We start from the raw sequence: 25,588 nt of genomic DNA, 5'->3' as shown, positions 1-25,588 counted from the left end.
CTCGGGGCTGTAATCCCGGCGCTTTGGGAGCCACCACAGCAGTCCCGGGCCACAGCTCATCTCAGGGTCTCAGCCCCACGTGGCCAGACGGGGCTGGGGGGTTTGAGTCTCCTGCAGCTGGGGGAAGAGCAACGCGGTGCCGCCGGGCTGCGGCCGAGCGGAGGGCGAGTTGTTGCGGAAACAGCCGGTCCCGCTGCAGTCGCCCTCCTTGTGCCGGTTGGTGCTGTGGGATGGATCCAGCCGGACCAGGGGACTCATCCAGCTGAAAACCGCCTGTCAAAACCACCAAGTGGGTTTCCTCTGCTGGCTGCAGGTGCCGAGCAGGGAGCTGACCTGGTGGCCTCGGTCATCCTGTGTGTCCCCACCTGGCCGTGCAGGGAGGGCTCAGGGGTGAAGGGTGGCACCGTCCCTCCCCAGCCATGCTCTGCCAGACCCCAAACGAGCACCCCTACGTGGTGTGAGGCAGTGTGAGGTGGGCAGGATGCAGCCAAAGCCTCGGGGCTCTGCCAGAGCTGGGCTGGTGACCCTGGTTTTGTGGCTCTGTGTGGACAGAGCCCCTTCAGGTCCCAAAATCTCAGTGTGGTGGGCGCAGGGGTGACCCTTGTCTCACCGTCCCAGCAAAGAGCACCCAGAGGTGGCAGGATTGGGGCACCTCACAGTGATGCTGTGGGGCATCACCCCGGAGTGATGCTGGGGGCAGTGGGGCAGCACCGGGGGGACATGGCTGGGACTCCTGGGAGAGCCCTCGGGGTGATGCTGGGTGTGGTGGTGGATGCCGGGGTGGGGGGAGGTGACATGGGAACAGGATGACACAACACATGGCTGGGACTCTTGGTAAAGCCCTGGGGCCACAGAGGGGGCAGGGGGCCCCTTGGGGTACCCTGGGGTGATGTTGGGGGTGATGCTGGGGTGGTGGGGGACATGGCTGGGTCTCCCAGGAAAGCCCTGGGGTGATGCCGGGGACTGTGGGGGATGTCGGGGGGACATGGCTGGGACTTGTGGGAAAGCCCCTGGGGTGATGCTGGGGAGCAGTGGTCTGGGGTAGCCGGGGGTGATGCTGGGGGTGGTGGGGGACACTGGGGAGATATAGCTGGGACTCCCGGGAAAGCCCTGAAGTGATGTTGGGGGCCGTGGCAGATGCCGGGGGAACATGGCTAGGACCTGTGGGAAAGCCCTGGGGCCACAGAGGGGACAGGGGGCCGGAGTACCCCGTTGTGTGGTTATACTGGGGGTAATGCTGGGGGTGGTGGGTGGCATGGCTGGGACTCATGGGAAAGGCCCCGGGGTGATGCTGGGGAGCAGTGGTCTGGGGTACCCCGGGGTGATGCTGGGGGCAGGGAGCTGGGGTACCCCGGGGTGATGCTGAGGGCAGTGGGTTGGGGTACCCCGGGGTGATGCTGAGGACGGGGAACTGGGGTACCCCGGGGTGATGCTGGGGACGCCGGGTTCAGCCGGGGGCCCGGCCGCCTCCGCCGCCCGCCGCCAGCGGCGGCAGCAGCATCTCCCCGCTCCCTCCTCCTCCACCTCCTCCTCCTCCCGGCTCCCTTCCCGCTCCCTTCTCCCAGCGCCAGCCCGGCCGGGGGAGGAGCCGGCCGCGCACAAAACCGCCCGCCCGGCCCCTCCGGCCCCCGCACCGGCACCGGCACCGGCGGCGGGGGGTGCCCAGCGCCCGCCCGGGGCCATGCGCGCCGCGGCGGGGCCGGGGCCGGCGGGGCCGGGGGAGGGCGGTGGCCGCCGGGGGCCATGAGCGCGGCGGCGGCGGCGGCGGCGGGGGGGGCCGGGCGGCGGCGGGGGGCCGGGGGGAGCCCGTCGGGGCGGCGGGCGGCGGGCGGGCGGCGGCGGCGAGCCCTGCGCTCCCTGGGCAGCCTGGCCGGGCGGCTGCTCCGCACCTGGGCGCGCCTGGCCGGGGGCCGCGGCCGACGCCGGGCCGCCTCGGAGGACGACGAGGGTGGGTTCCGAGGCGGGGGCGGCGGCGGCGGCCCCAGCGGGGAGCGGCGGCGGCGGCGGCTCCCCGGGGGGGCGGCGTTGTGCCCGTCGGGGAGCGGGGGGGAGCGGCCGCCGGGCGCGCAGGGGCTGCGGAACCACGGGAACACCTGCTTCATGAACGCGGTGGTGCAGTGCCTGAGCAACACCGCCCCGCTGGCGGAGGTCCTGGCCCTGGGCCGTTACCGCGCCCGCGGCGGCCGCGCCGAGGTCACCCACCGGCTGGCGGCCCTGGTCCGCGCCCTCTGGACCCGCGACTACACGCCGCAGCTCTCCGCCGAGTTCAAGGTACCGGCACCTCCCGCCGCCCCCCCCGGCACCTCCCGCTGCCCCCCGGCACCCGCCAGCATCCCCCGGCGCCCAGTACCTGCCGCCATCGCCCCGCTCTCGGCCCCCCCCAGCGTCCGCTGCCCCCTCCCAGCTCTCAGCTCCCACCGGCACCCACGGGCACCCTCCTGCTCTCAAGCACCCGCCGGCATCTCCCGCTCCCAACACTCACCAGCACCCCCCAGCTCACAGGACCCCCCCAGCATCTCCCAGTACCTGCCAGCATCCGCTGCCCCCTCCTCCTCTCAAGCACCCACCGGCATCTCCTGCTCCCAACACTCACCAGCACCCCTCAGCTCACAGGACCCCCCAGCATCTCCCAGTACCTGCCAGCATCGCCCCACTCTCGGCATCCCCCAGCATCCGCTGGCCCCCTCCCAGCTCTCAGCTCCCACCGGCACCCACGGGCACCCTCCTGCTCTCAAGCACCCGCTGGCATCTCCCACTCCCAACGCTCACCAGCACCCCCCGGCTCACAGGACCCCCCCAGCATCTCCCAGTACCTGCCAGCATCGCCCCGCTCTCGGCACCCCCCAGCGTCCGCTGCCCCCTCCCAGCTCTCAGCACCCTCCAGCAATCCCCAGCACCCACAGGCACCCTTCTGCTCTCAAGCACCCGCCGGCATCTCTCAACACTCACCAGCACCTCTCGGCTCACAGGACCCCCCCAGCATCTCCCAGTACCTGCCAGCATCCGCTGCCCCCTCCTCCTCTCAAGCACCCACCGGCATCTCCTGCTCCCTACACTCACCAGCACCCCTCAGCTCACAGGACCCCCCAGCATCTCCCAGTACCTGCCAGCATCGCCCCACTCTCGGCATCCCCCAGCATCCGCTGGCCCCCTCCCAGCTCTCAGCTCCCACCGGCACCCACAGGCACCCTCCTGCTCTCAAGCACCCGCCGGCATCTCCTGCTCCCAACACTCACCAGCACCCGCCGGCTCACAGGACCCCCCCAGCATCTCCCAGTACCTGCCAGCATCGCCCCGCTCTCGGCATCCCCCAGCATCCGCTGGCCCCCTCCCAGCTCTCAGCTCCCACCGGCACCCACGGGCACCCTCCTGCTCTCAAGCACCCGCCGGCATCTCCTGCTCCCAACACTCACCAGCACCCCCCGGCTCACAGGACCCCCCCAGCATCTCCCAGTACATGCCAGCATCGCCCCACTCTTGGCACCCACCAGCGTCCGCTGCCCCCTCCCAGCTCTCAGCTCCCACCAGCACCCACGGGCACCCTCCTGCTCTCAAGCACCCGCCGGCATCTCCCGCTCCCAACACTCACCAGCACCCGCAAGCTCACAGGACCCACCAGCACCTCCCCACTCTCAGCACCCCCCAGCATCCACTGCCACCAGCATCCACTGGCCCCCTCCCAGCTCTCAGCACCCACCAGCAACCTCCAGCACCCACGGGCACCCTCCTGCTCTCAAGCACCCGCCGGCATCTCCCACTCCCAACACTCACCAGCACCCCCTGGCTCACAGGACCCACCAGCCTCTCCCAGTACCTGCCAGCATCCCCCCACTATTGTCATCCACCAGCTTCCGCTGCTCCCACCGTCCAGTTCTCAGCACCCAGTGGCAACTGCCAGTACCCATGGGCACCCTCCCGCTGCCCCTGCCCCCCCCCCCCACCTCCCGCTGCCCCCAGCAGCTGCCGACACCTGCTGCTCCCAGCGCTCACCAGCATCTCCCACTCCCGACACCCACCAGTACCTCCCAGTACCTCCCAGCATCCGCTGCCCCCAGCATCCATTGCCCCCTCCCAGCTCTCAGCACCCTCCAGCACCCACGGGCACCCTCCCAGTTCCCACCGGCACTCTTTGCCTTCAGCACCCGCTCGCCCACCTCATCCTCCCCACGGACCTTGCCCTTCCCTGCTGACGCCCTCCAGCCCCACTGTCCCCCCAGCCCCACGGTGTCCATCCGTCCCTCTCCCCCCCCCCAACATCTTCACCCCAGCTCTGACCCCCCTTGGCCAGCTGAGCTCCCAGCCACCCCAGGGAGCCGTAAGGGTGGGCACGATGCTGGCCGTGATGGTGGGGTAAGGCGGGATGGTGCCACCTCGGTGTCCTCAGGCCCCCTCACTGAGTGCGTGTCACATCCCTGCTGGGCACATGCCAGCGTGCTGCAGGCCCGTGCCCAGCGTGGGGACAGGGTGTTGGGTGCCAGGCGATGCTTTTAGCCTGGCATCGCATCCCCCTCCCCCCCCCCCCCCCCCGCGCTCAGGGACACGTGCCCGCGGGTGACATTTCAGCAGGGACTCGGTGCTGCACTTGAACTTTGCTGGGAGAAGCTGCTGGGAAGCCGGACACCCCATCCCAGGTCAGGGTTTCCAGCAGCGCTGCCGGCTCCTGCGGCATCGGCCAGGCTGATCCTGCACGGGCAGGGGCTGGGGTACCCACTGCTCTGCCCCCCCTTTCCCTGCTGCCTCCCTTCCCTGCCTGGAGGGTGGCAGCACCCACCCCGCAGGGACTGCCGGGGTGCAGGGGGTGCTCCTGGGTGCTCATTGCCTTTAATTTCCTTGTAGCAAAGTAACCAGCTCTTGCAGCGCTGGGCACAATATTTCCATGCCCTCTGCTCCCAAACGCACACTTTCCTTGGGCACAGAGCGAAAAAAAAAACGAAACCCCAAACTTCCAGCCTTCGCTTTGAATTTCCTCCCTCCGGGTGGTTATCTGCATCTTCCATACGTTTCCACTTTTTTTTTTTTTTTTTTTTTTTTTTTTTAAATCTGCCTAAATAAGATTTTTAAATAAGAGCTGAGTCTGCGACTCGTTTTGCTTGAAGCCCATCCGCGGTGGCCTTGCTCCCTCTGCTTGTACCGGGATGCTGGTACCGCTGAGAGCGGGGCCGGGGGCTGGAGGGGTCTTGGCGCAGGGTGTTTCCCGCTGATGCTCACGGTCTGATCCTTGTCCCGGCAGGTCCCGGCGTGCTGGTTAGAATCACCGCGGATGGTTGGGGTTTAACTGCCTCAGCTGGCTAAAATAGACAGGGATGGTCAGGGTTTCTCCCTCGCCATGCTGGTTTTGGGGCGGAGATCCCCAAATTGTCCTTTTTCTGTTCAGCTCTGAGCAGCCACCCCCAGCCCAGGCTCAGGGATGGGTCCTTGGGGACCCCCAGCTCTGCCTTTAGGGGTGCTCCCTGTGCTGAGAGAGGTGACCCCAGCCTGGGACAGCTGGGCTGGGAGCTGGCGATGGGCCCCCCGCGGGTGCCACCCAGGTGGGTCTCGGAGGAGGGACCCCCTCTGAGCCGGCAGCGCTGCCTCGTCGGCCACCCCACAGGTCCCCTGCCTGTTCCCGGGTCCCATCCTGGCTCACAGCCCCTCGCCTCAGCCCCACGGCGTTCCCAGCCACATTCTTCCCACCACAGCCCACGGGGAGGGGGAACCCCCCCTTAAGGGCATGGCGCTGCTCGCCTCACAGTGAAATTAATGCTAATTAGCCGAAATACCGTGGTGTGGCCGATGGCTGGTGGGGGGCAGGCGCAGAGATTCGGGCCTGATCCAGGCGCGGGCAGGGGGATGCTCCGGTTGGTGGCACGAGGACCTGCCACCAGGTCACCCAAGAGGGAGCATCACGGTGGTTTCATCACCCCTGTGCCATGCACAGAGCTGCCTGTCCCGGGGGGGGGAGACGAGGGGCGGGGGAGATGGGGGGAAAGCACTGGGGAACCCCATCAGCACCTCTCGGGGACCCACTGTGGGGCCGGGGGGAAGGAGGAGAGGGGGCGAGCGGAGGGAGCTGGCAGGGCTTTGGGGGGAGGGACGGACAGCACCCCCTCCCCAGCACTGCCCCCGGCGTGGGGGGGCTGGCGGGAACCCCCTGGCACGTGGCTCCACCAGGAACAACTCTGGTGCCCCCTCCCTGCGCTCACCCACTTCTGTTGGAGGGTGCTGAGTGCCGGGCTCCGATGGGCCGAGCGTCGCCAGTTTTGGGATGCAGGAGGTTTGCGGGGGGGCTTGCCACCTGCCTGTGCGGGCAAGGCGGGGGCAGCCCCCCTGCCCACGGGCCACACGTTGGTTTGACTTCATGACAGCCCTCGTCTCTTCTAGGGCCTGGCACCGCCAGCGTCGCCTGGCTGGGGAAACTGAGGCACGGGGAGGCACTGGGCTGGCTGCTGGTGATGGGGCGGCAGGGGCAGGCAGGGGCAGGCAGGGGCAGGCGGGGCCTGGGGGAGAGCTGCTGCCTGCTGGCTATTCCCAGCACTGGGAATTCCTTCCCCTGGCTGTTACACCGAGTTGGTGCCGTCGGAGCGCGCAGGGCAGGGGACACCGGTGGGTCCCCCATGGGCCAGGCTCGCCCCTGTGGGCTTTGTTGTGGTGTGCTGTGTCCCTTCGCCTGTGGCAAGCTGTCCCCTCCCAACCCCATCCTGACAGCCAGGACACCACGGTGATGGGCCACAGAGCTGCTGCCTTGGCCCCATGTGCCGGCGTCCCCACGGCTCGGCTGTCCCCGGGGTGGCGGCGGTGTCCCTGCAGAGGCAGGAGGAGGGCAGACGCGGTTGGTGGCGGGAAGCAGGGCTGGGTGTTTGTGATGGGTGCTAACGAACCGGCCGTTCGTTAGTGCCGGGCGGCCGAGGCCGGAGGCTGAGCTCCCTCCCTGCCCTTCTCTTGCAGAACATCGTCTCCAAGCACAGCGCCCAGTTCCGGGGCAACGCGCAGCACGACGCCCTCGAGTTCCTGCTCTGGCTGCTGGACCGCATGCACGAGGACCTGGGCGCCGCGTCCCCCGCCCAGCAGACCCGCCACCCCGAGGAGGAGGTGGGTGTCCCCCGCCGGGGTGGCCGCACACCCTGGCTCAGGCTTGGGGGGTGTCCATGCCAGGTCTGGCACCGGGGAAGCCGAGATGTGCTGGCAGGGGGCGGGCTGGAGTTTTCCCCCCATCCCCGGTACGGGATGGGGACGCGGGTGGTGCGGTTGATGGGGGGGGGGGGCGGGGAGGATGGCGGGGTCTGGGTGCTGTGGGGCTGGGCAGGGTGGTCGGGGTGCTGGGAGAGCGTGGGGGTGTCGGCAGGAGCCCGTCCAGCTGAGCACTCTGGTTCTTGGGGTTGCTCGGTCAGGAGGAGATCCAGCCCCCCCCGTCCCCCCCCGCCCCGCCTGCAGCTAAGCCCGCTGTAATTACAGCGCTCAGCGGCTTTGCTGCTGGCAAAACGAGTAATTAAGTCTCTTCCATCCATCTGCGCTCGTGGCATCGCCCTGGCCCTGCCGCGGCGCTGCCCGTTGCAGCCCGATGGGTTTGTGCTGTCCCCGCTTCGGGGATGGTGCCCGCCTTGGGCACGGGGGTCCCGGGAGCAGCTTCCTCCTCCCTGTCCCCAGCCTGGGGCAGGGGGGGTTGGGGCGGAGGGCTGGGGGTCGGGGAGCCCTCGGGCAGCCCCTTGCACGGGCACAGCTCTGTCCCACCTGAGAGAGTTCAGCCGCGGTGCCCATCTCCAAAGCCTCGGGGCTTCCAGCCCTTCTTGTCCAGCCATCCCTGCACCGAGCTGAGCCGTCCTCAGCCCTGCCCGCCTTTCCCCAGAGGCATATGGATCCCCCAGGCTGTTTGGGAGAGCCTGGCATCAGGCAGCTCCCCTTGCTCGCCTGGTAAATGCGAGGTGCCAACGCGTGCCGCGGGCTGTGGTGTGACACCGGCGGTGCCTGCGGCTGCCCACGCCGGAAGCAGTGCCGTGGCAATGCCCGGGGCACCCACCTGGATCTGGGGACGGGACCCTTTGTGTCCCCCCAGCATCCTCCCTTTGGCTCAGCCTCCCCCGGCCCCTCTCCGTTCTCTCAGCCCCTTTTGCGGGGGTGCCACCCGAGTGGCACCCCTGTGCCCGCGTCCCTGGGGCGGGGGTGTCCCATGCGGGTTGTGAGCCTGAGTAACGGCTCTGAAGTGTGGATGGAGCTGGGCACACACGCGCCCGTCCCCGTTGTGGGTCACACGGGCTGGGGGCGGGAGGGCTTGTGCAGGTACCGAAGGGTGGGGACGGGGGGACAGTTTGGCCCGGGACAGGCCTGTGCCGAGGCTCGGGGACCGGGGAGCTCAGCTGCTGGAAAGCAGAAGGGGAGGAGGTCGGTGGTCCAGGGCACAGAACCAGGCAGGCTGGAGGGGTGGAAATACCCCCCCGGCTGTTTGATGGGTGCCCAGCGGCTCTGGGGCCACCCCGGTGGGGGGGGACCGAGGCTTTGGTGGCCAGGAAGGCTGGAGGTCCCCTCTCTGCCACAGCAGATGGACCCGGGCAGACCGTAAGGACACGTCAGGCTCAGCGGGAGCCGGTGCCAGCAGATGGCATGAGGAAAATCCGCCTCCCGGCCAAATACCTCATTGATTTTCAGTCTTGCTCATCACGACACCGAAACCTCCTTTTCTTACCCCGAAACAGCCCAGTCCTTTCCCAAGCTACTGAGGCTCCTTCCTGCAGCATCTCTTCTGCCATCGGGCTCTGCGTGCCCGTAGCAGGGGTGAAGCCGGTGGCTCCTGTCCTCTGTGTGCGGGGACGGGGGGGTCCCTGCGGTTCCCAGGGGGGTGGCAGGCAGGGGGGGCAGGAGACACCCTAACCAGGCGGGTTTGGCTGTGTGACATGGTCACATCCCAACATCCCCGCTCCCTATGGAGCAGAGCAGAGGACCTGAGGTGTCCTGGGTGCGGAGCACGTCTTACCTCCCGCAGACGGTGCTGGCATCCCCCGAATTTGGCAAAGAGGGCTGTTTCCCTGGCCGGGCATCCAGCCTTTCCTCGGGATGGAGGAACGGATCCTGTGCTGGCTCTGGGAGCGAGCGGCAGGGGCGCAGGCAGCCTGCCAGCCCTGTCCTCGGTGTCGGTCCCTGCCGTGCCTCAGTTTCCCCATGCGCCGAGCGGGGGGATGGAGAGAGGGCTCCTCCTGCAGGGCTCCTCGCCCCCCCCCGCTGCTGCATCCAGCCCATGGAAAAGCTGGTTTCTCTCAGGGATGGGGGCCCAGCGTTGCTCCTGCTGTTGCTCAGGGACGTGCCGTGGGTTTTGCCACAGGGAATGGGTGCGGGCATCCAGCCGGGAGCACGGCTGGCTGCAGCGGCTCGGGGTGCTGGGAGCTGCCGGATCAGACCCGGAGAGAGGTCAGGGGTCCGGGGCGGGCCCAGGGGGACGGTGACATGGGGAGGTGGCCGAGGGCTGGTTCAAGAGTGGAGCAAGCGCTCACAGGGCCGCCTGCCCTGCCAGCCGGAGGGGCGCTGGTGGAATGGCACTGCTCCCACCGCCTGCCCCGGACACCCGGCCCCGGAAAGCCCAGCTCTGGGGCAGTGGGTCGGGGTGCTGGGTGCCGTGCCTGGGATCAGGGTGCCTGGTGCCATGCCTGGGCTCGGGGTGCCCGTGCCAGGGTGCTGTGCCTGGGCTTGGTGTGCTGGGTGCTGTGCCTGGGGACGTGCCGGGGATCAGGGTGCCGTGCCAGGGTGCCGTGCCTCGGCTTGACATGCGAGGTGCCGCGCCGGGGACACACGTGGCAGTGGCAGCCCGGCGCTGGCACACCTGCCTGAGAGGGCATGGCGCCAGCCGGGGCTCATTTTAGTTCTGGGGAGTTCCACGTGGCTGATTCGCACCCGGCGGCGTTTGCCTCCGGCGGGCGCGTGCACAGGAATGTGCGCACCCGCTCCAGGAGCTCGTGCTGCAGGCACACGGACGCGCAGGCACACGGACACCCGCTCATGGCAGCATCCCACCGTCTCGCCCGCCCACGCCACAGCGCCCCGCAGCGCGGCCGCTCCCAGCACCCGTGGGTGCGTTTGCCGGCACAGCGCGTGCCGCGGGCGTCTCCCTGCCGGGGCTGCCGACCCTGCAGGTGTGTGTCTGTGGGCGCTGGGGCTCCCTGGGGGGGGACATTGCTGGGGAACCAGCTTCCCTCCCCAGGCTCCGGGCGCCGGGGCTGTGGTTGGTCGGATGGAACATACCGCCACATTTCCCCCGGCGAAGGCACGTGGGGAGCCTGGAGGGCATGGCAGTGCCAGGTGGGTGCCGGACAGGGGTCACCTCGGCGTCACCTTCAGCCTGTCCTCATGCCATGGGGACACCGAAGCTGGGCTTGGTTCACTGGGACGTGCCCCCAACCCCTTTAGGGACATGGTTTAGTGATGGAGTTGGCGGTGTTGGGTTAATGGACTTGATGACCTTAAAGGTCTTTTCCAACCTAAATGGCTCTGTGATTCTATAAAGGTGGGGGTCACCTCGGCGCCTCGCTCACTGCCCTTGTCTCTTGTCCCCACAGCCCGGCGAGGATGGGAATGGCAGCACTGGTGGCTCCCCGCCGCCCGCCCAGCACCCCCGCGGGCAGAGCTTCGTGCAGAGCCACTTCCAGGCGCAGTACAGGTGAGCGGGGAGGACCCAATCCTGCCCAGATGGGGGCTTTGTCCTCCTGCCAGCCCCGGGCAGCGCTGGGGGGGCTTTGCTGGTGGGAGGCTGGACTCTGCGAGTCCAAGGAAGGGATCAGCTGGGGAGCCCTCAGCCCTGCAGAGAGGCTTCAGCCCTCCCATCCATCCATCCATCCATCCATCCATCCATCCATCCATCCCAGACATCAATCCATCCCATCCATCCAGACATCCATCCCAGACATCCATCCATCCCCCCAATCCACCCCCCGTATCGATCCCACCCAGACATCCATCCATCCATCCATCCATCCATCCATCCATCCCAGACATCCATTCATCCCAGACATCCCTTTCAGACATCCATCCGTCCCACCCATCCATCCATCCCACCCATCCATCCATCCATCCCATCCATCCATCCCTCCCAGACATCCATCCATCCATCCATCCCTCCCAGACATCCTCCATCCATCCATCCCTCCCAGACATCCATCCATCCCAGACATCAATCCATCCCATCCATCCAGACATCCATCCCAGACATCCATCCATCCCCCCAATCCATCCCCCCTATCGATCCCACCCAGACATCCATCCCTCCCTCCCTCCCTCCCTCCCTCCCATCCATCCATCCATCCATCCATCCATCCCAGACATCCATTCATCCCAGACATCCCTTTCAGACATCCATCCCATCCATCCATCCCATCCATCCATCCCATCCATCCATCCCATCCATCCATCCATCCATCCATCCCAGACATCCATCCATCCCAGACATCCATCCCCCCTATCCATCCCACCCAGACATCCATCCATCCACCCATCCATCCATCCCTCCATCCATCCATCCATCCCTCCCTCCCAGACATCCATCCATCCATCCCTCCCTCCCATCCATCCATCCATCCCATCCATCCATCCATCCATCCATCCATCCCAGACATCCATCCGTCCCATCCATCCCATCCGTCCATCCATCCCAGACATCCATCCATCTGTCCATCTGTCCCAGACATTCATCCATCCCATCCATCTGTCCGTCCCCGCCATCCATCCATCCCAGACATCCATCCTATCCATCCCATCCATCCATCCGTCCACATGTGTGCCCCCCACGTGGGTGACGGGACACCCCACACGTTCATCCAGCTGAGACTCGTGGGATGCTCGGGTGGGCCAGCGTCTGGCCACCCCGTCCCCTTGCCATGGCATTGCAGGCGGGAGGAGACACATCTGGCACCACAAGTCCTTCTTCCTCGCTCAATTAATCCCTCGCCCTGTATGAAAAAAGGCGCTTTAATTATCCACCCCCTTCCGCGTGCCAGCGCCCGTCTGTGTGCAAAAGAATTTATTAATTGGTGCTGCTGCATCCCGGGGAGCTCAGTGGCTCTTCAAGGTGACAGATAACAAGGGCTCAGGATTTTGATTTGGTTCTTAATTTATTTTTCCCCTTTTTGTTGAACAAAAAGGAGGGTAAAAAAAAAAAAAACAAACCCTAATTAAAAAGACAGAATTGAAAAGAAACAGGGGGTAAAGTGGTTGTTGGCGTTTAAAGGTTCGGTTAAACCAGGCTTTGGTGGAGCATCTCCTGTGAGATGCTGTGGGGGCCCCTGGTCCTCCCCGATGGCTCCATGTCCCCTGGCAGAGTGGCCGGGTCCCCCCTCACTGTCCCCGGGGCTCCCCAGCAGCTGGCGGCTGTGTCGTGGTGGGGAGCGGGGGGCTGAGCCGGCAGCCCCGGGGAAGCTGGTGGTGTCCGTGGGGCACAGCCTGTGTCATGGTGGTGGGACTGGATACTGCCCCCGGCCCCGTGCTGGGAGTGCAACCCCGGCGGGTGCAGGATCTGTCCCTGCCATGCTGATGGAGATACCACCCTGGTGGGTGCTGGTGTCCCCGCTTAACCCCCCACCCAGGTGGGCTGGGGTCACCCCAAAGCCTCCAGGAGGCAGAAGCCGCCCTGGGTTCTGCAAGCCCTGGGAGGGGGAGCAGGATTTCGGGGGGCGTTCAAGGCCATGCATGGGATGAGAGACCCCCCAACCCTGGGATTTCACTCTGCCTTCTGTAGCACCAGTTACCGTGGGTGCCCTTGTTAGGTTTCAGAGTGAACAGACCATTGGGCTGGGCAGGTGGGTACAGGCTGTGGTGTGTCACCCTGGCAGGAGGTTGTGCAAATCCTGCGTGATGCTGGGGCCATCTGAGCCCCGTGGGATGCAGTACCCGGGATGTGGTACCCGGGGTGCGGTACCTGGGCTGTGGTACCCGAGATGTGGTACCAAGGATGCAGTTACCTGAGATGCAGTACCCGGATGTGGTACCCAGGGTGTGGTACCGGGATGTGGTTACCTGGGATGCAGTACCCAAATGAGGTGCCCAGGGTGCAGTATCCAGGATGCGGGACCCAGGATGTGGTACTGGGATGCAGGTTACCTGGGATGCAGCTCCCGGGATGCAGTACCTGGGATATGGTACCCGGGATGTGGTACCAGGGTGTGGTACCCAGGATGCGGTACCCAGGGTGCGGTACTGGGATGCGGGTTAGCTGGGATGCAGCTCCCGGGATGCAGTACCTGGGATATGGTACCCGGGATGTGGTACCAGGGTGTGGTACCCAGGATGCGGTACCCAGGGTGCGGTACTGGGATGCGGGTTAGCTGGGATGCAGCTCCCGGGATGCAGTACCTGGGATATGGTACCCGGGATGTGGTACCAGGGTGTGGTACCCAGGATGCGGTACCCAGGGTGCGGTACTGGGATGCGGGTTAGCTGGGATGCAGCTCCCGGGATGCAGTACCTGGGATATGGTACCCAGTGTGTGGTACTGGGATGCGGGTTAGCTGGGATGCAGCTCCCAGGATGCAGTACCTGGGATATGGTACCCAGGGTGTGGTACCTGGGATGTGGTACCCAAGGTGTGGTACCAAGGATGTGGTTACCCGGGATGCGGTTACCTGGGATGCGGTACCCATGGCAGGGTGCTCCAGCCCCAGGGTGGGGAATCTGAGGGTGCCGTCCCCGTGCCGGTGACGCGCCCCGGCCATGTTTTGCAGGTCCTCCCTGACGTGCCCTCACTGCCTGAAGCAGAGCAACACCTTCGACCCCTTCCTGTGCATCTCCCTGCCCATCCCGCTGCGCCAGACCAGGTGAGCCCGGCCCCGCACCTCCGTGGTGAGAGGCGCAGCTGCCGGCCAGCGGGGCTTTGGCTCCAATGAGAGTAATTTGCATGTTTTGGGGTAAATTATTAATTCGGGAGGTGGTGGCAGCATTGGGACGGGTGACGGCCAGCGCCGCAGGGTGTCTGCCCTGCTCTTGCCCTGTGTGTCCGATGGGTGTTTGTCGCTCTGGAGTCGGAGCCAGGACACGGATACCTCCTGCGTGGCCACGAGCAGCTGTTGGGTCTCAGCGCCGCGGCCTTCCCCGCTGACGCCTGTGCGTGTGTCCTGTCCCTTGGTGTCCCCAGGGCTCTCAACGTCACCTTGGTGCTGCAGTGCGAGCGCCGTCGGTTCGTGCGGGTGGGGCTGGCCGTGCCCCTGCTGGGCACCGTGGCCGAGCTGCGGGAGATGGTGGCGCGGGAGGGACGCATCCCCCCGGAGCAGGTAACGGGGCGGAGGGGAGGAGACGTGCCGGGGGACACCCCCAGGAGGGACACTGAGGGCGCGGGGTGCCGTCCCGCAGGTGATCCTGGCCGAGGTGTCCCCGCGGGGCTTCCTGCGCTCCCTGGGCGACGCGGAGGAGCTGGGTGCTGCCGGGGAGGGGGCTCCCCTCTACGCCTTCCAGCCGCCCCCCGCCCGCCGCGCAGGTACTGCCCCGCCCCCGCCCCGCCATTGGCTGGCGGCTGCCCGCCCGCCCCGCTCGGATTGGCTGGGAGCTCGGGGGGGGGGGGGAGGCGGGAGCGTCGCCAGGATTGGTGGGAGGTGGTGGGTGTCCTCGCTGCGATTGGTGGCTGGGAGGTGCGATGTGATTGGTGGGGGGTGGGGGGTGGGGGGTGTCCTGGCTGCTGGGATTGGGCAGCGGCAGCTGCGCTCCACTGGGATTGGGGGGAGGGTGATGGCTTTAGCTGTGATTGGTGCGAGGCAGGTGGGCTCGGCTCTGATTGGTTGGCGTCTTGTTTTCCCTCTCTCCCTCTGCCCTGTGATTGGTGGGAGGCAGGTGTGCTCTGCTGTGATTGGTTGCTGGCAGGTGTGCTCGGCTGTGATTGGCGGGAATCTTGTTTTCCCCTCTCTCCCCCTGCCCTGTGATTGGTGGGAGGCAGGTGTGCTCTGCTGTGATTGGTGGGAGCCTTTTTCTCCCCTTCCTCCAGCCTCATGATTGGTGGGAGGGAGGTGTGCTCTGCCGTGATTGGTGGGAACTGTGTCCTCTTGCTGTGATTGGTGGGAGCATTGGCGTTCATGCTGTGGTTGGTGGGAGGCAGGTGTGCTCTGCTGTGATTGGTTGGAGGCAAGTGTGCTCCGCTCGGATTGGTGGGAGTCTTGTTTTCCCCTCTCTCCCCCTGCCCCGTGATTGGCAGGGGGCAGGCATGCCTTGCTGTGATTGGTTGGAGGCAGGTGTGCCTTGCTATGATTGCTGGGAGCTGTGTCCTCTCTGCTATGATTGGTGGGGAGCCTGGGGGCAAAGGCAGCCGTGCTGCAGGCAGGGGCTCACAGGCCCCCCCCCCCCGGCTCTAATTAACGTCTGTTAATGAGACCCCCTTAATTGCCCCTGCCCTGCCGCAGGGTGTCCCCGCAGCCTGCCCGCCTCCCCCGGGGCAGCCCAGCGCCCACCGCCCGCCGCCCGCTCCTCCGACTGCCTGCACCCCGGGGCGGGTGGCCGCATCCTGCTGCTGCTCTGCAACACGGCGGGCGACGGCCCTCGCCTTGCCAGGTACCGGCCTGCGCCCGCCCCCCCCCGCCTGCCCCCCGAGGGAGGGGGCGCGGGGGCCCCCCTCAGCCCGCTGTCCCCCGCTGTCCCCAGGTTCGGGCCGCCGCTGGTGCTGCGGGAGGAGCGGGGCGTCTCCTGGGAGCAGCTCCAGCAGAGCATCCTGGCCCAGCTGCAGGCTCTGCTGCGGGGAGAGGTGCGGGCACAGGTGAGCTGGAGGGGGGGACACCGTTGTCCCCTCCTGGGGACACACTCGGCCAGGGCTGCTGGCACCACAGCTGTGGGGAGGATGGAGCTGCGTTGTCTCCATGGGTAGCCATGGTGGAGCCGTGGGTGGCCATGGTGTCTCCGTGGGTGGCTGTGGTATCTCCATGTGTGGCCATGGTGTCTCCATGGGTGACCGTGGTGGAACCAGGGGTGGCCATGGTGGAGCTGTGGGTGGCCATGGTGTCTCCACGGGTGGCCATGGTGTCTCCGAGGGTGGCTGTGGTGGAGATGTGGGTGACCATGGTGTCTCCAGGAGTGGCCATGGTGTCTCCAGGAGTGGCTCTGGTGGAGCTGTGGGCGGCCATGGTGTCTCAGTGGGTGACCATGGTGGAGCCATGGGTGGTTGTGGTGTCTCCATGCGTGGCTGTGGTGGAGCTGTGCGTTGCCATAGTGTCTGCATGGCTGGCCACGGTGCAGCCGTGAGTGGCCACGGTGGCACCATCACTGACTGGTGTCACTGTGGGTGACCATGGTGGAGCTGTGCTTGGTTGCAAGGTCACGATGGGTGACCAACGGTATCACTGTGGGTGATTGTGGTGGCCCCGGGGTGGTTGTGTTGTTGTTGCTGGCAGCTGATGATCACTGTGGGTGGCCACGCTGTCCTGGGGGATGGTCATATTCGCACTGCAGGCAACCAGTGGTGTCACCGTGGGTGGCCACAGTGTCACCGTGGGTGGCAGTGGTCTCCCTGTGGATAGTCATGTTTTCACTGCAGGTGGACAGTGGGTGGTCATGTTGTCCTGTGACTGGCCAGTGGTGTCACCATGGGTGGCCAGTGGTGTCCTTGTGAGTGGCCATGGTGTCCCCGTGGGCAGTTGCATTGTCACTATGGGTGGCCAATGGTGGCGCCCAGCTCCCGGCCCAACCACCCTCCCCAGCGCCCAGGTGCCACCATCCCAGGGGCACTGGTGTCCCCAAGGCGCCCCGTTGTCCCCCAGCCACACTGCAGCCAGCAGGACAGGTCATCCCCCAGCCCCACATCCCCATCCCCACGGGTGTCTCCTGCCAGCCTGGCCACGGGGACCAAAGAAACCTGATTTTTGGGCTGGTTTTTTGTCCCGTGTCACAAAGCACAGCTCCCCCCGGGTGATGCCAGAGGGCAGGGGGGGCTCTGCCCCCCCCCCAGCCCCACAGCCCCCTCTCCCCTTGCAGGGCGCGGGAGCCCTCTTCCGCATCCGCCTGGCGGGGGGCTCGGCCCCCTGTGCCTACCTGTCCCCGCAGGACCCCCGCCCGCTCTGCCACCCCGCCGTCGACAGGTAAGGGTGCCCGCGGGAACGGGATTGTCCCCAGCATGTCCCCTCGTTCCCTGGGGGTGACCGGTGGTGTCACCGTGGCTGGCCACAGTGTCCCCGTGGCTGGCCGTGGTGTCCCTGTGGGTGGTTGTGTTGGTGCCGTGGTTGCCCAAAGGCGTCTCTGTGGCTGGCCGCAGTGTCACCGTGGGTGGCCAGTGGTGTCACCATGGGTGGCCACAGTGTCCCTGTGGGTGGTTGTGTTGGTGCCGTGGTTGCCCAAAGGCATCCCTGTGGCTGGCCGCAGCGTCACCGTGGGTGGCCAGTGGTGTCACCGTGGGTGGCCACAGGCCCCCCTGCTCACTAGAGTCCGGGTCCCCACCATGTCCCCACCATGAGTGCTGCTTGGGGAGGCGGTGGCAGTCCCTGCCTGCCGCCGGAAGCTGGCAAGGAGGTGACCCCATGGGGACAGGGATTTTGGGGAGCATCTCACCTCGTCCTCGCCCCCAGAGCGCTGCAGCTGAGCGAGGCGGGCGGCCCTCCCCACGTGAAGCTGACGGTGGAGTGGGACGTGAGCACCAAAGAGCGGTGAGGCCCTTGCACCCAGGGTGGGGAGACACCCCAGCACCCAGCTCACCCTCCCTGACCCCCACCCGCTGGCGTGTCCCCCCGCCCCCGGCCCTGTCCCGCGCAGCCTTTTCGGGAACATCCAGGAGGAGGTGGTGCAGGACGCGGAGAGCGTGCGGCTGCAGCAGCAAGCGCACCGGCAGCAGCACAGCTGCACGCTGGACGAGTGCTTCCAGCTCTACACCAAGGAGGAGCAGGTACCGGCTGCCCTGCCCGCGCCCTGCCCGCACCCTGCCTGCACCCAGCAGAGCCCCCGGCGAGGGCAAGCCCTGCCCGCGGCACGGCGGCTGGCGGCGTTTGCGGTGCCGGGGGTGGTTTGGAGGGTGGTGGCGGTGGGGGTGTTGGGGTGGGAGGTGGCCGCGGCATGTGGTGTCCCCAGCTGGCCCCGGACGACGCCTGGCGCTGCCCGCACTGCAAGGTGCCCCAGCAGGGCACGGTGAAGCTGAGCCTCTGGACACTGCCCGACATCCTCATCATCCACCTCAAGCGCTTCCGCCAGGTGGCTGAGCACCGGCACAAACTCACCACGCTGGTGAGGTTCCCCCTGCGGGGTCTCGACATGGCCCCCCACGTGGCGCAGCGGGGCCAGGCCGGCGGGCAGCTCTTGGGGCGCTGGGCGCCCTGGCAGCCCCCCCTCTGCCTGCCCCCGAGCTGCCCCCGCGACTACCTCTACGACCTGTACGCCGTCTGCAACCACCACGGCAGCATGCAGGGCGGCCACTACACCGGTGAGCGCGGGGGGTGCGTGGGGGGTGGTTGAGCAGGGTGGGGGGCACTGCAGGGGGTGTGCCGTGGGGCAGGGTGTGGGGTTTAGGGCGTACTGCAGGCTTGTGCTGTGGGTCACGGGGTGGGGATGGCGGGGGGAGGCACTACAAGAGGCGCACGGAGGGGCACAGTGTTGGGGTTGGGGGCCATGGCAGGGGGTGTGCTGTGGGGTAGGGTGTGGGGCTGGGGGGCACTGCAAGGGGTGGCACGTTATGGGGTTTAGGGGGGGGCGCTGCAGGGTTGTGCCATGGGGCAGGGTGTGGAGTTGGGGGGCACTGCAAGGGGAGTGTGGGGGGGGTCATAATATGGGGGTTGGGGGGGCCACTGCAGGGTTGTGCCATGGGGCAGGGTGTGGAGTTGGGGGGCAGTGCAAGGGGTGCGCAGGGGGGCATGATATGGGATTTGGGGGGGGCACTGGAGGGGGTGTGCCATGGAGCTTGGGGGCACTGCCCCCGGGGGTGTGCTGGGGGGCACAGTGTGGGGTTGGGGACCATGGCAGGGGGTGTGCAGTGGGGCAATTTTTGGGGTTTGGGGGGGCACTGCAGGGTTGTGCCATGGGGCAGGGTATGGGGCTTGGGGGGGGGCACTGCAGGGTTGTGCCGTGGGGCACGGCAGCAGAGTAGGGGGCACTTCAGGGGGCACAGCAGGGGTTGCAATTTGGGGCGTAACGTGGGGCTAGGGGGGCACCTCGGGGGGATATGCTGTGGGGTTGGGGGGGCGACGGACCTCGGGGATCTGCTGTGGGGGCACGGCGTGGAGTTGGGGGGCACCTCAGGGATGGGTGCTATGGGGCACAGCAGAGGGGAGCCGGGGCGCAGGCGACACCCAGGACGATGTCGCAGCCTCGCCAGGGCAGGCGTGACACAGGGACCTGTCCCCTATCAGCACCCTGGGGCCGGGGGCGGCCTGGGGGCACCCTAAGTGTCCCCCCCACCCCTTGCCCCCCCAGCCTACTGCTGCAACGCCCTGGACGGGCGGTGGTACAGCTACGACGACAGCAGGGTGGAGGGGGTGCAGGAGGCCGAGGTGAGCACCCGCAGCGCCTACATCCTCTTCTACCAGCGCCGCAACGCCGTGCCCGCGGGGGCGGCCGGCAGCTCCGGCAGGGGTGAGCACCCCCATCTCCCCGCACCCCCACGGCACCCGGGCACCCCCAGCCCACCGCCCCCGGGCACGCGGGGGGGCACGGCCCAGGGCACACGCGGGCACACAGAGGCGGGGGGAACACGCGTGTGCCGCAGGGCCCCAGGCGTGTGCGTGGAAAAGGGGGGGGCGCAGCTGTGTGCGTGCATGGGGTGGGGGGTGCACGCACAGAGGCACGTGCACAAGCGTGGGGTGTGCGCGCAGCACGGCTGCAGGCACGCGCATGCACGTGGGCAGGTGTGCACAGCCGCGCATAGACAGTAGGGCAGGCACGTACACACGTGCACAGGGCAGAGCTGCACGCGCACACGGACACGCATGTACATGCATGTATGGATCGTATGGCAGGCACATACATACAGGGGGCAGAGCTGCACCCACACATGGACACGCATGCACACGTGTGCATGGACAGTACGGCAGGCAGTCAGGTACATGCAGACCCAGGACAGAGCTGCACGCACACATGGACACACATGTACATGCATGTATGGATCGTATGGCAGGCACATACATACAGAGGGCAGAGCTGCACGCACACACGGACACGCATGCACATGTGTGCATGGACAGTATGGCAGGCAGTCAGGTACACGCAGACTCAGGGCAGAGCCGCGTGCACGCACGGACACACATGCACATGCGTGCATGGACAGTCTGGCAGGGAGGCACATGCACACACATGCACAGGGCAGAGCTGCACGCACACACAGACACGCATGCACACGTGTGCATGGACAGTATAGCAAGCATGTACACACCCCCCCACAGAGCAGAGCTGCGTGCACACGTGGACACACATGCACACGGATGCATGGATTGTATGGCAGACACATGCACACAGAGGGCAGAGCTGCATGCATAAAGGGACACGCATGCACACATGTGCATAGACAGTATGGCAGGCAGTCAGGTACACACAGACTCAGGGCAGAGCTGCATGCACACATGGACATGCATGCACATGTGTGCATGGACAGTATGGCAAGCATGTGCACACCCCCCCACAGAGCAGAGCTGCATGCACACATGGACACGCATGCACACGCATGCATGGATCGTATGGCAGGCACATGCACACAGAGGGCAGAGCTGCATGCATAAAGGGACACGCATGCACACGTGTGCATGGACAGTACAGCAGGCAGCCTGGTACACACAAACACAGAGGGCAGAGCTGCATGCACACGTGGACATGCATGCACATGCGTGCATGGACAGTATGGCAAGCACGTGCACACCCCCCCACAGAGCAGAGCTGCATGCACACACAGACACGCATGCACACGGATGTATGGACAGTCTGGCAGGGAGGCACATGCACACACATGCACAGGGCAGAGCTGCACGCACACATGGACACACATGCACACGCATGCATGGATAGTACAGCAGGCATGTACACACACACAGAGGGCAGAGCTGCACGCACACACAGACACGCATGCACACGTGTGCATGGACAGTATGGCAAGCATGTGCACACACCCCCCCACAGAGCAGAGCTGCGTGCACACGCATGCACACGCATGCATGGATCGTATGGCAGACACATACATACAGAGGGCAGAGCTGCACGCATAAAGGGACATGCACGCACACGTGTGCATGGACAGTACAGCAGGCGTGTACCCACACAGGGCAGAACTGCATGCACACATGGCCGCGCATGCATGCACACGCGTGGACAGCCCATCAGGCGTGCGCACGCGCACACACACGTGCACACAGCATAGCTGTGCCATGCACACCGGGACGCACGGTGATGTGCACACACAGCACAGCCCAGTGCGCATGCCGGCAGCCACGTGTGGTAGGTGCATGTGTGCATGCGTGCAGTCCCATGCGTGACACACGAGTCACACTCAGCACCGCTGAGTGCACACGTGTGCCCACAGAACAATACACACATATGTAGTGCGTGCATTCGGCACGTACACGGGCAGCATGGTGCGTGCACACAGGGCAGCTGCACACACACAGACACGCGTGCGCAGAGTCGCACAGCCCAGCGGGGCGCACACGCCTGCACATACGTGTGCGTGCGGGAGGACGGGGGGGCGGGCAGCAGCGGCGGGGCACCGCTGGCGTGCGGTGGCACACGCGCCCGCGCAGCACGACACGCGTGCACCTGCAGGTGCAGGGTCGGGGTGGGGGGCACGGCGGGACCCCGCCGCCCGTCTCACCCTCCCGCTGCCCGCAGGCCCCGCTGCCCCCTGGCCCTCGGGACACTGGCTGGCCCGCCTGGGGGGCAGCGCGCGGGACACCACGGCCACCCGGCCCGATGGCACCACCGCCCCGGAGAAAGGTGACGCCGAGCATCCCCCCCTCCCCACCCCAGCGCCCCCGGGGTGCCCCCCACATCCTCCCAACTCATTATTTTTTTTAATTGCAGGTGGTTTCGAGGCCAGACCCTTGGTGCGGGGCGTCCAGGGCCGCAGCCTCAGCGTCAAGCTGTCACCCGCCGGTGGCCCCCCCAGGACCGTGCCCCCGCGCTGGTCCTTCTCCGGCAAGGAGCGGGGGGCACCGGGGGAGCTGGTGGCCTATCTGGAGTCGGGGCGCCGGCCACGCTGCACACGCCGTTCCCTCCTGCCGCTCGCCACGGGTGGGGACAGCCACACCGACACCCCTCCGGCCACCAGCCCCCCGCCAGCAGGCCCCCCAAAACAGCCCGGCAAGGGGCAGGAAGAAGCGGGCACCCCCCGAGCCCCCCGCCGGCCCCTCCGCCTGCCCCTGCTGCGGCGAGCCGCCAGCGCCGGCGCCGAGGGGACCCTGCGCCTGCCCCCCAAAAGCCAGAGCAGCGGGCTGCCGCGGCCGGAGGGGGATGCGGGTGTCCCCCTGGCACGGCTGTCCCCCGCTTCAGTGGCCATAGCGCGCTCACAGAGCTCGGCCAGCCTCCCCCCGCGCCCCGAGGGGGGTCTGCGACGCTCGGCCTCGCTGGGCAGGGGCGCGGGGGGAACCCCCATGGCCGCCCGGGGTCCCCCCGGGGCCACGCTGCAGCGGGGACGGCAGCCCCTGGGGTCCCTGTGCCACCCGGCCGTGCCTGAGTCCAGCTTCTGAGCCACGGCCAGTGGGCATCTGCCCCCCCGCCCCGGGCTCCTGAACTGAACTGGGGGCTCCCAAAGTGGGGGCTGTCCCAAACTGTCTCAACCCAAGGGCTCCTGACCCAGGAGATCCCAAACAAGGGCATCCCAAAGCAGGGTCAGCCTGAACTGGGAACGTCCCAAGCTGGGGGGGGGTCCCAAGCTGGGGGGGTCCTGAACCCGGGGCTCCCAAACTGGGGCATCCCCAAACTGGAGGTATTCAGGTATCCCGAAACTGGGGCATCCCAAACCGGAGGCTCCAAACCTGGGCACTTCCTAAACCAGGGGCATCCCAACCCGGGGGCATCCCAAACCAGGAGCATCCCAAACTGGGGGCATCCCAAATTGGAGGCTCCCCAACCAGGGGATCCCAAACCAGGGGCATCCTTAAACTGGGGGCATCCCAAACCAGAGGCTCCCAAACTGGGCACTTCCTAAACCAGGAGCATCCCAAACTGGGGGCATCCCAAACCAGAGGCTCCCCAACCAGGGGAACCCAAACCAGGGGAACCCAAACCAGGGGCATCCCAAACCGGGGGCATCCCAAACCAGGGGCTCCCTGGGAGCATCCCAACCCAAAAGCTCCTAAATCGGGGCATCCCAAACCGGGGGCATCCCAAACCAGGGGCTCCCTGGGAGCATCCCAACCCAAAAGCTCCTAAATCAGGGCATCCCGACCCGGGGCCGTTCCAACCCCGCGGCATTCCAAACTGGGCTCATCCCGAACCGGTGGCTCTGAAACCAGGGGCATCCCAACCCAGGGGCATCCTGAACAGGGGGCATCGTCCGCTCGCCTCCCCGTGGCCCGTCCCAGGGAGCGGGCGGGCAAGCGGGCGGGTGGGCAGGCGTGGGCTCCCTGGCTGGGCCAGCTCTGGGACGCGAGAGTATTTATTGTACCAGGAGAGTTTTATTCCGAGACGCTTTTTGTTTTCTAAAAAGCGACTATGCCCGGGGGGGGCAGGCGGGCCCCCCCACACCAAGGTCTATGCAATACGCGATTCCTCCAGCCAGCTTTTGTACGCGGCCGGGGGGACAGGGGGCTGCGGCCCCACCGCCCGCCGTTTCTATTAAAGACACGTGAAAGGAGCCCGGTGCGGTGCCTGGGGACACCATCCATCCCAGGGGGACGCATCCAGGGGCGGGAAGGGTTTCGTGTCCCATCGGCGGTGGGCCTGGTGCGTGCTGTGGTGGGGTCAGTGGTGGCTCTGTGCCTGGTGGGAGGTCTAGGGGGTGGTGGCAGCATGAGGAGCACCAGAGTCGTGGCGCCATGGGGCTGAGGAAGGGGGTGTCTGGAGAAAAGGGGCGCAGCCACAGCAGGAGGCAGCGGTGGAGGCGGTAGGATCAACGTGGAGATGGAGGGGATGGAGGCAGAGGTGGAAGAGAGGAAGAGGGGGATGGAGGCGGACATGAAGGTGGCATCAGGGTGGAGGAGCTGGAGGTGGGTGTGGAGGAGGGAGGATTGGGGTGGAGGAGCTGGAGGTGGGTGTGGAGGAGGGAGGATTGGGGCGGAGGAGCTGGAGGTGGGTGTGGAGGAGGGAGGATTGGGGTGGAGGAGCTGGAGGTGGGTGTGGAGGAGGGAGGATTGGGGTGGAGGAGCTGGAGGTGGGTGTGGAGGAAGTAAGGCTGGGTGAGGTGGGATAGAGGTGGACGTGATGGACATGGGGACAGAAACGGAGGTAGAACTGGAGGAGATGGAGGTGGAGATGGAAGTAGAGATGGAGGAACTAGGATTGAGTTGAGGTCGAGGAGGAGATGAAGGTGGAGAAGCCATCCCTTGCTGGAGGGCTGCTCCAGGCTAAGGCCACTGCTGATGCCGTGGCTGTGACCCTGCTTTGCAGCAGGGGACAAATGTGGGTCTGGCACACGTGTGTCACCCCAGGCAAGCAGCACCCCTGGGCACAACAGGTTCCCCAGGGCACTGACCATGGGATGCCACTGGTCATGGGGTGTGATCCGCCGTGGGATCTCCCTGACTATGGGATGTCACGAGCCATGCAGTCCCATGGGATGCCAGTGTCCAGGGGGTGCCGTGCCGTGGGGATGGGGGTCAGCTGGGAGGGATGGCCGTGCTGCCCAGTGCTTTGCCACCATCGCCAAAGACTGCTGGATTTGGAGGGTGGTTGCTGCTCTGAGAGGCGCTGTTGGGCAGGGAGGGCTGACACCACCTTTACGACCCAACCTGAACATCTGAGACCTTCTGGCTCCCTGCAACATCCAGAGCACCCAAGTGTCCCTGACACCCTCTTGGAGCAGGTCCCAGAGCTGCTGTCAGAGGTGGCCCTGGGGCTCCTGGTGGCACGTCACACGCCGCAGAGCCTCAGCACCTCCTGCACTCCATGAACCCCCTGTGTCCCATGAGTACCCCCCTGCACCCAGCCTCAGCTCAGGTGCATTACACCACCTTTGGGGTGCTGGGGGAGCGGTGCTGAGCCCGGCAGCTGCCGGGGATGCGTGACACTTGCCAGCCACGCAGTCCTTTTTGGGACGACCCCCAAATCCAGGCTGACCCCACCCCAGGCTTGATGCTCCCCCATCCCTTGGCACCACGGCAGCCCACATAGAGCAAACCCCATCATTTTATCACCCAAACCCTCATTAAGGCCCATTTCTTCCAGCAAAGCACCTTCCCAGAGCCCGTGTCCTAAATCCATCAGTGGGCACAAATCTGGGCTGGGATCACCCCAAATTCGGGCAGGGACCATCCCAAATCCAGGCTCAGACCACCCCAAATGCAGCCTGGAACCACCCCAAATCCAGGCTGGGACCTCCCCAAATCTGGGCTCAGATCACCCCAAATTCAAGCTGCGGCCACTCCAAACCCAAGCTGGGACCATCCCAAATCCGGGCTAGGATAACCCCAAAATCCATTCTGGGACCACCCTAAATCTGGGCTAGGATGACCCCAAAACCAGGCTGGGACCTCCCCAAATTCGAGCTCAGATCACCCCAAATTCAGGCTCCAAACCCAAGCTGGGACCATCCCAAATCTGGGCTAGGATG

General features: G+C 66.3%; 1 protein-coding gene across 1 annotated transcript; it reads left to right on the top strand.

Annotated features, from left to right (window-relative positions):
* Positions 1–1,255: 1,255 nt before the first annotated feature.
* Positions 1,256–23,688, top strand: USP43 (ubiquitin specific peptidase 43). The gene is made up of 16 exons (XM_063352484.1): positions 1,256–1,311; positions 1,833–2,271; positions 6,925–7,068; positions 10,518–10,618; positions 13,671–13,763; positions 14,081–14,216; positions 14,296–14,419; positions 15,333–15,480; positions 15,571–15,682; positions 16,894–16,997; positions 17,481–17,558; positions 17,665–17,794; positions 17,977–18,325; positions 19,312–19,470; positions 21,709–21,813; positions 21,901–23,688. Exons 1-16 carry the CDS (start codon positions 1,256–1,258, stop codon positions 22,563–22,565), a joined length of 2,943 nt encoding a protein of 980 aa, XP_063208554.1. The 3' UTR covers positions 22,566–23,688.
* Positions 23,689–25,588: the final 1,900 nt, after the last annotated feature.

This window comes from Chroicocephalus ridibundus, chromosome 14 (genome assembly GCF_963924245.1).
Source record: "Chroicocephalus ridibundus chromosome 14, bChrRid1.1, whole genome shotgun sequence".
Taxonomy (NCBI): Eukaryota; Metazoa; Chordata; class Aves; order Charadriiformes; family Laridae; genus Chroicocephalus; species Chroicocephalus ridibundus.
Note: the sequence above shows the minus strand (reverse complement) of the source record. Positions and strands in the feature narration are given on the sequence as shown.

What these genes read in the sequence shown, in the direction of transcription:
- USP43 (XM_063352484.1), top strand. Translation starts at nt 1,256, where the DNA reads ATGGCTGGGACTCATGGGAAAGGCCCCGGGGTGATGCTGGGGAGCAGT. An exon ending in ATCCCGCTGCGCCAGACCAG is followed by an intron (nt 13,764 to 14,080) that starts GTGAGCCCGGCC and finishes TGGTGTCCCCAG; the next exon opens with GGCTCTCAACGTCACCTTGG. An exon ending in TCTACACCAAGGAGGAGCAG is followed by an intron (nt 17,795 to 17,976) that starts GTACCGGCTGCC and finishes TGGTGTCCCCAG; the next exon opens with CTGGCCCCGGACGACGCCTG.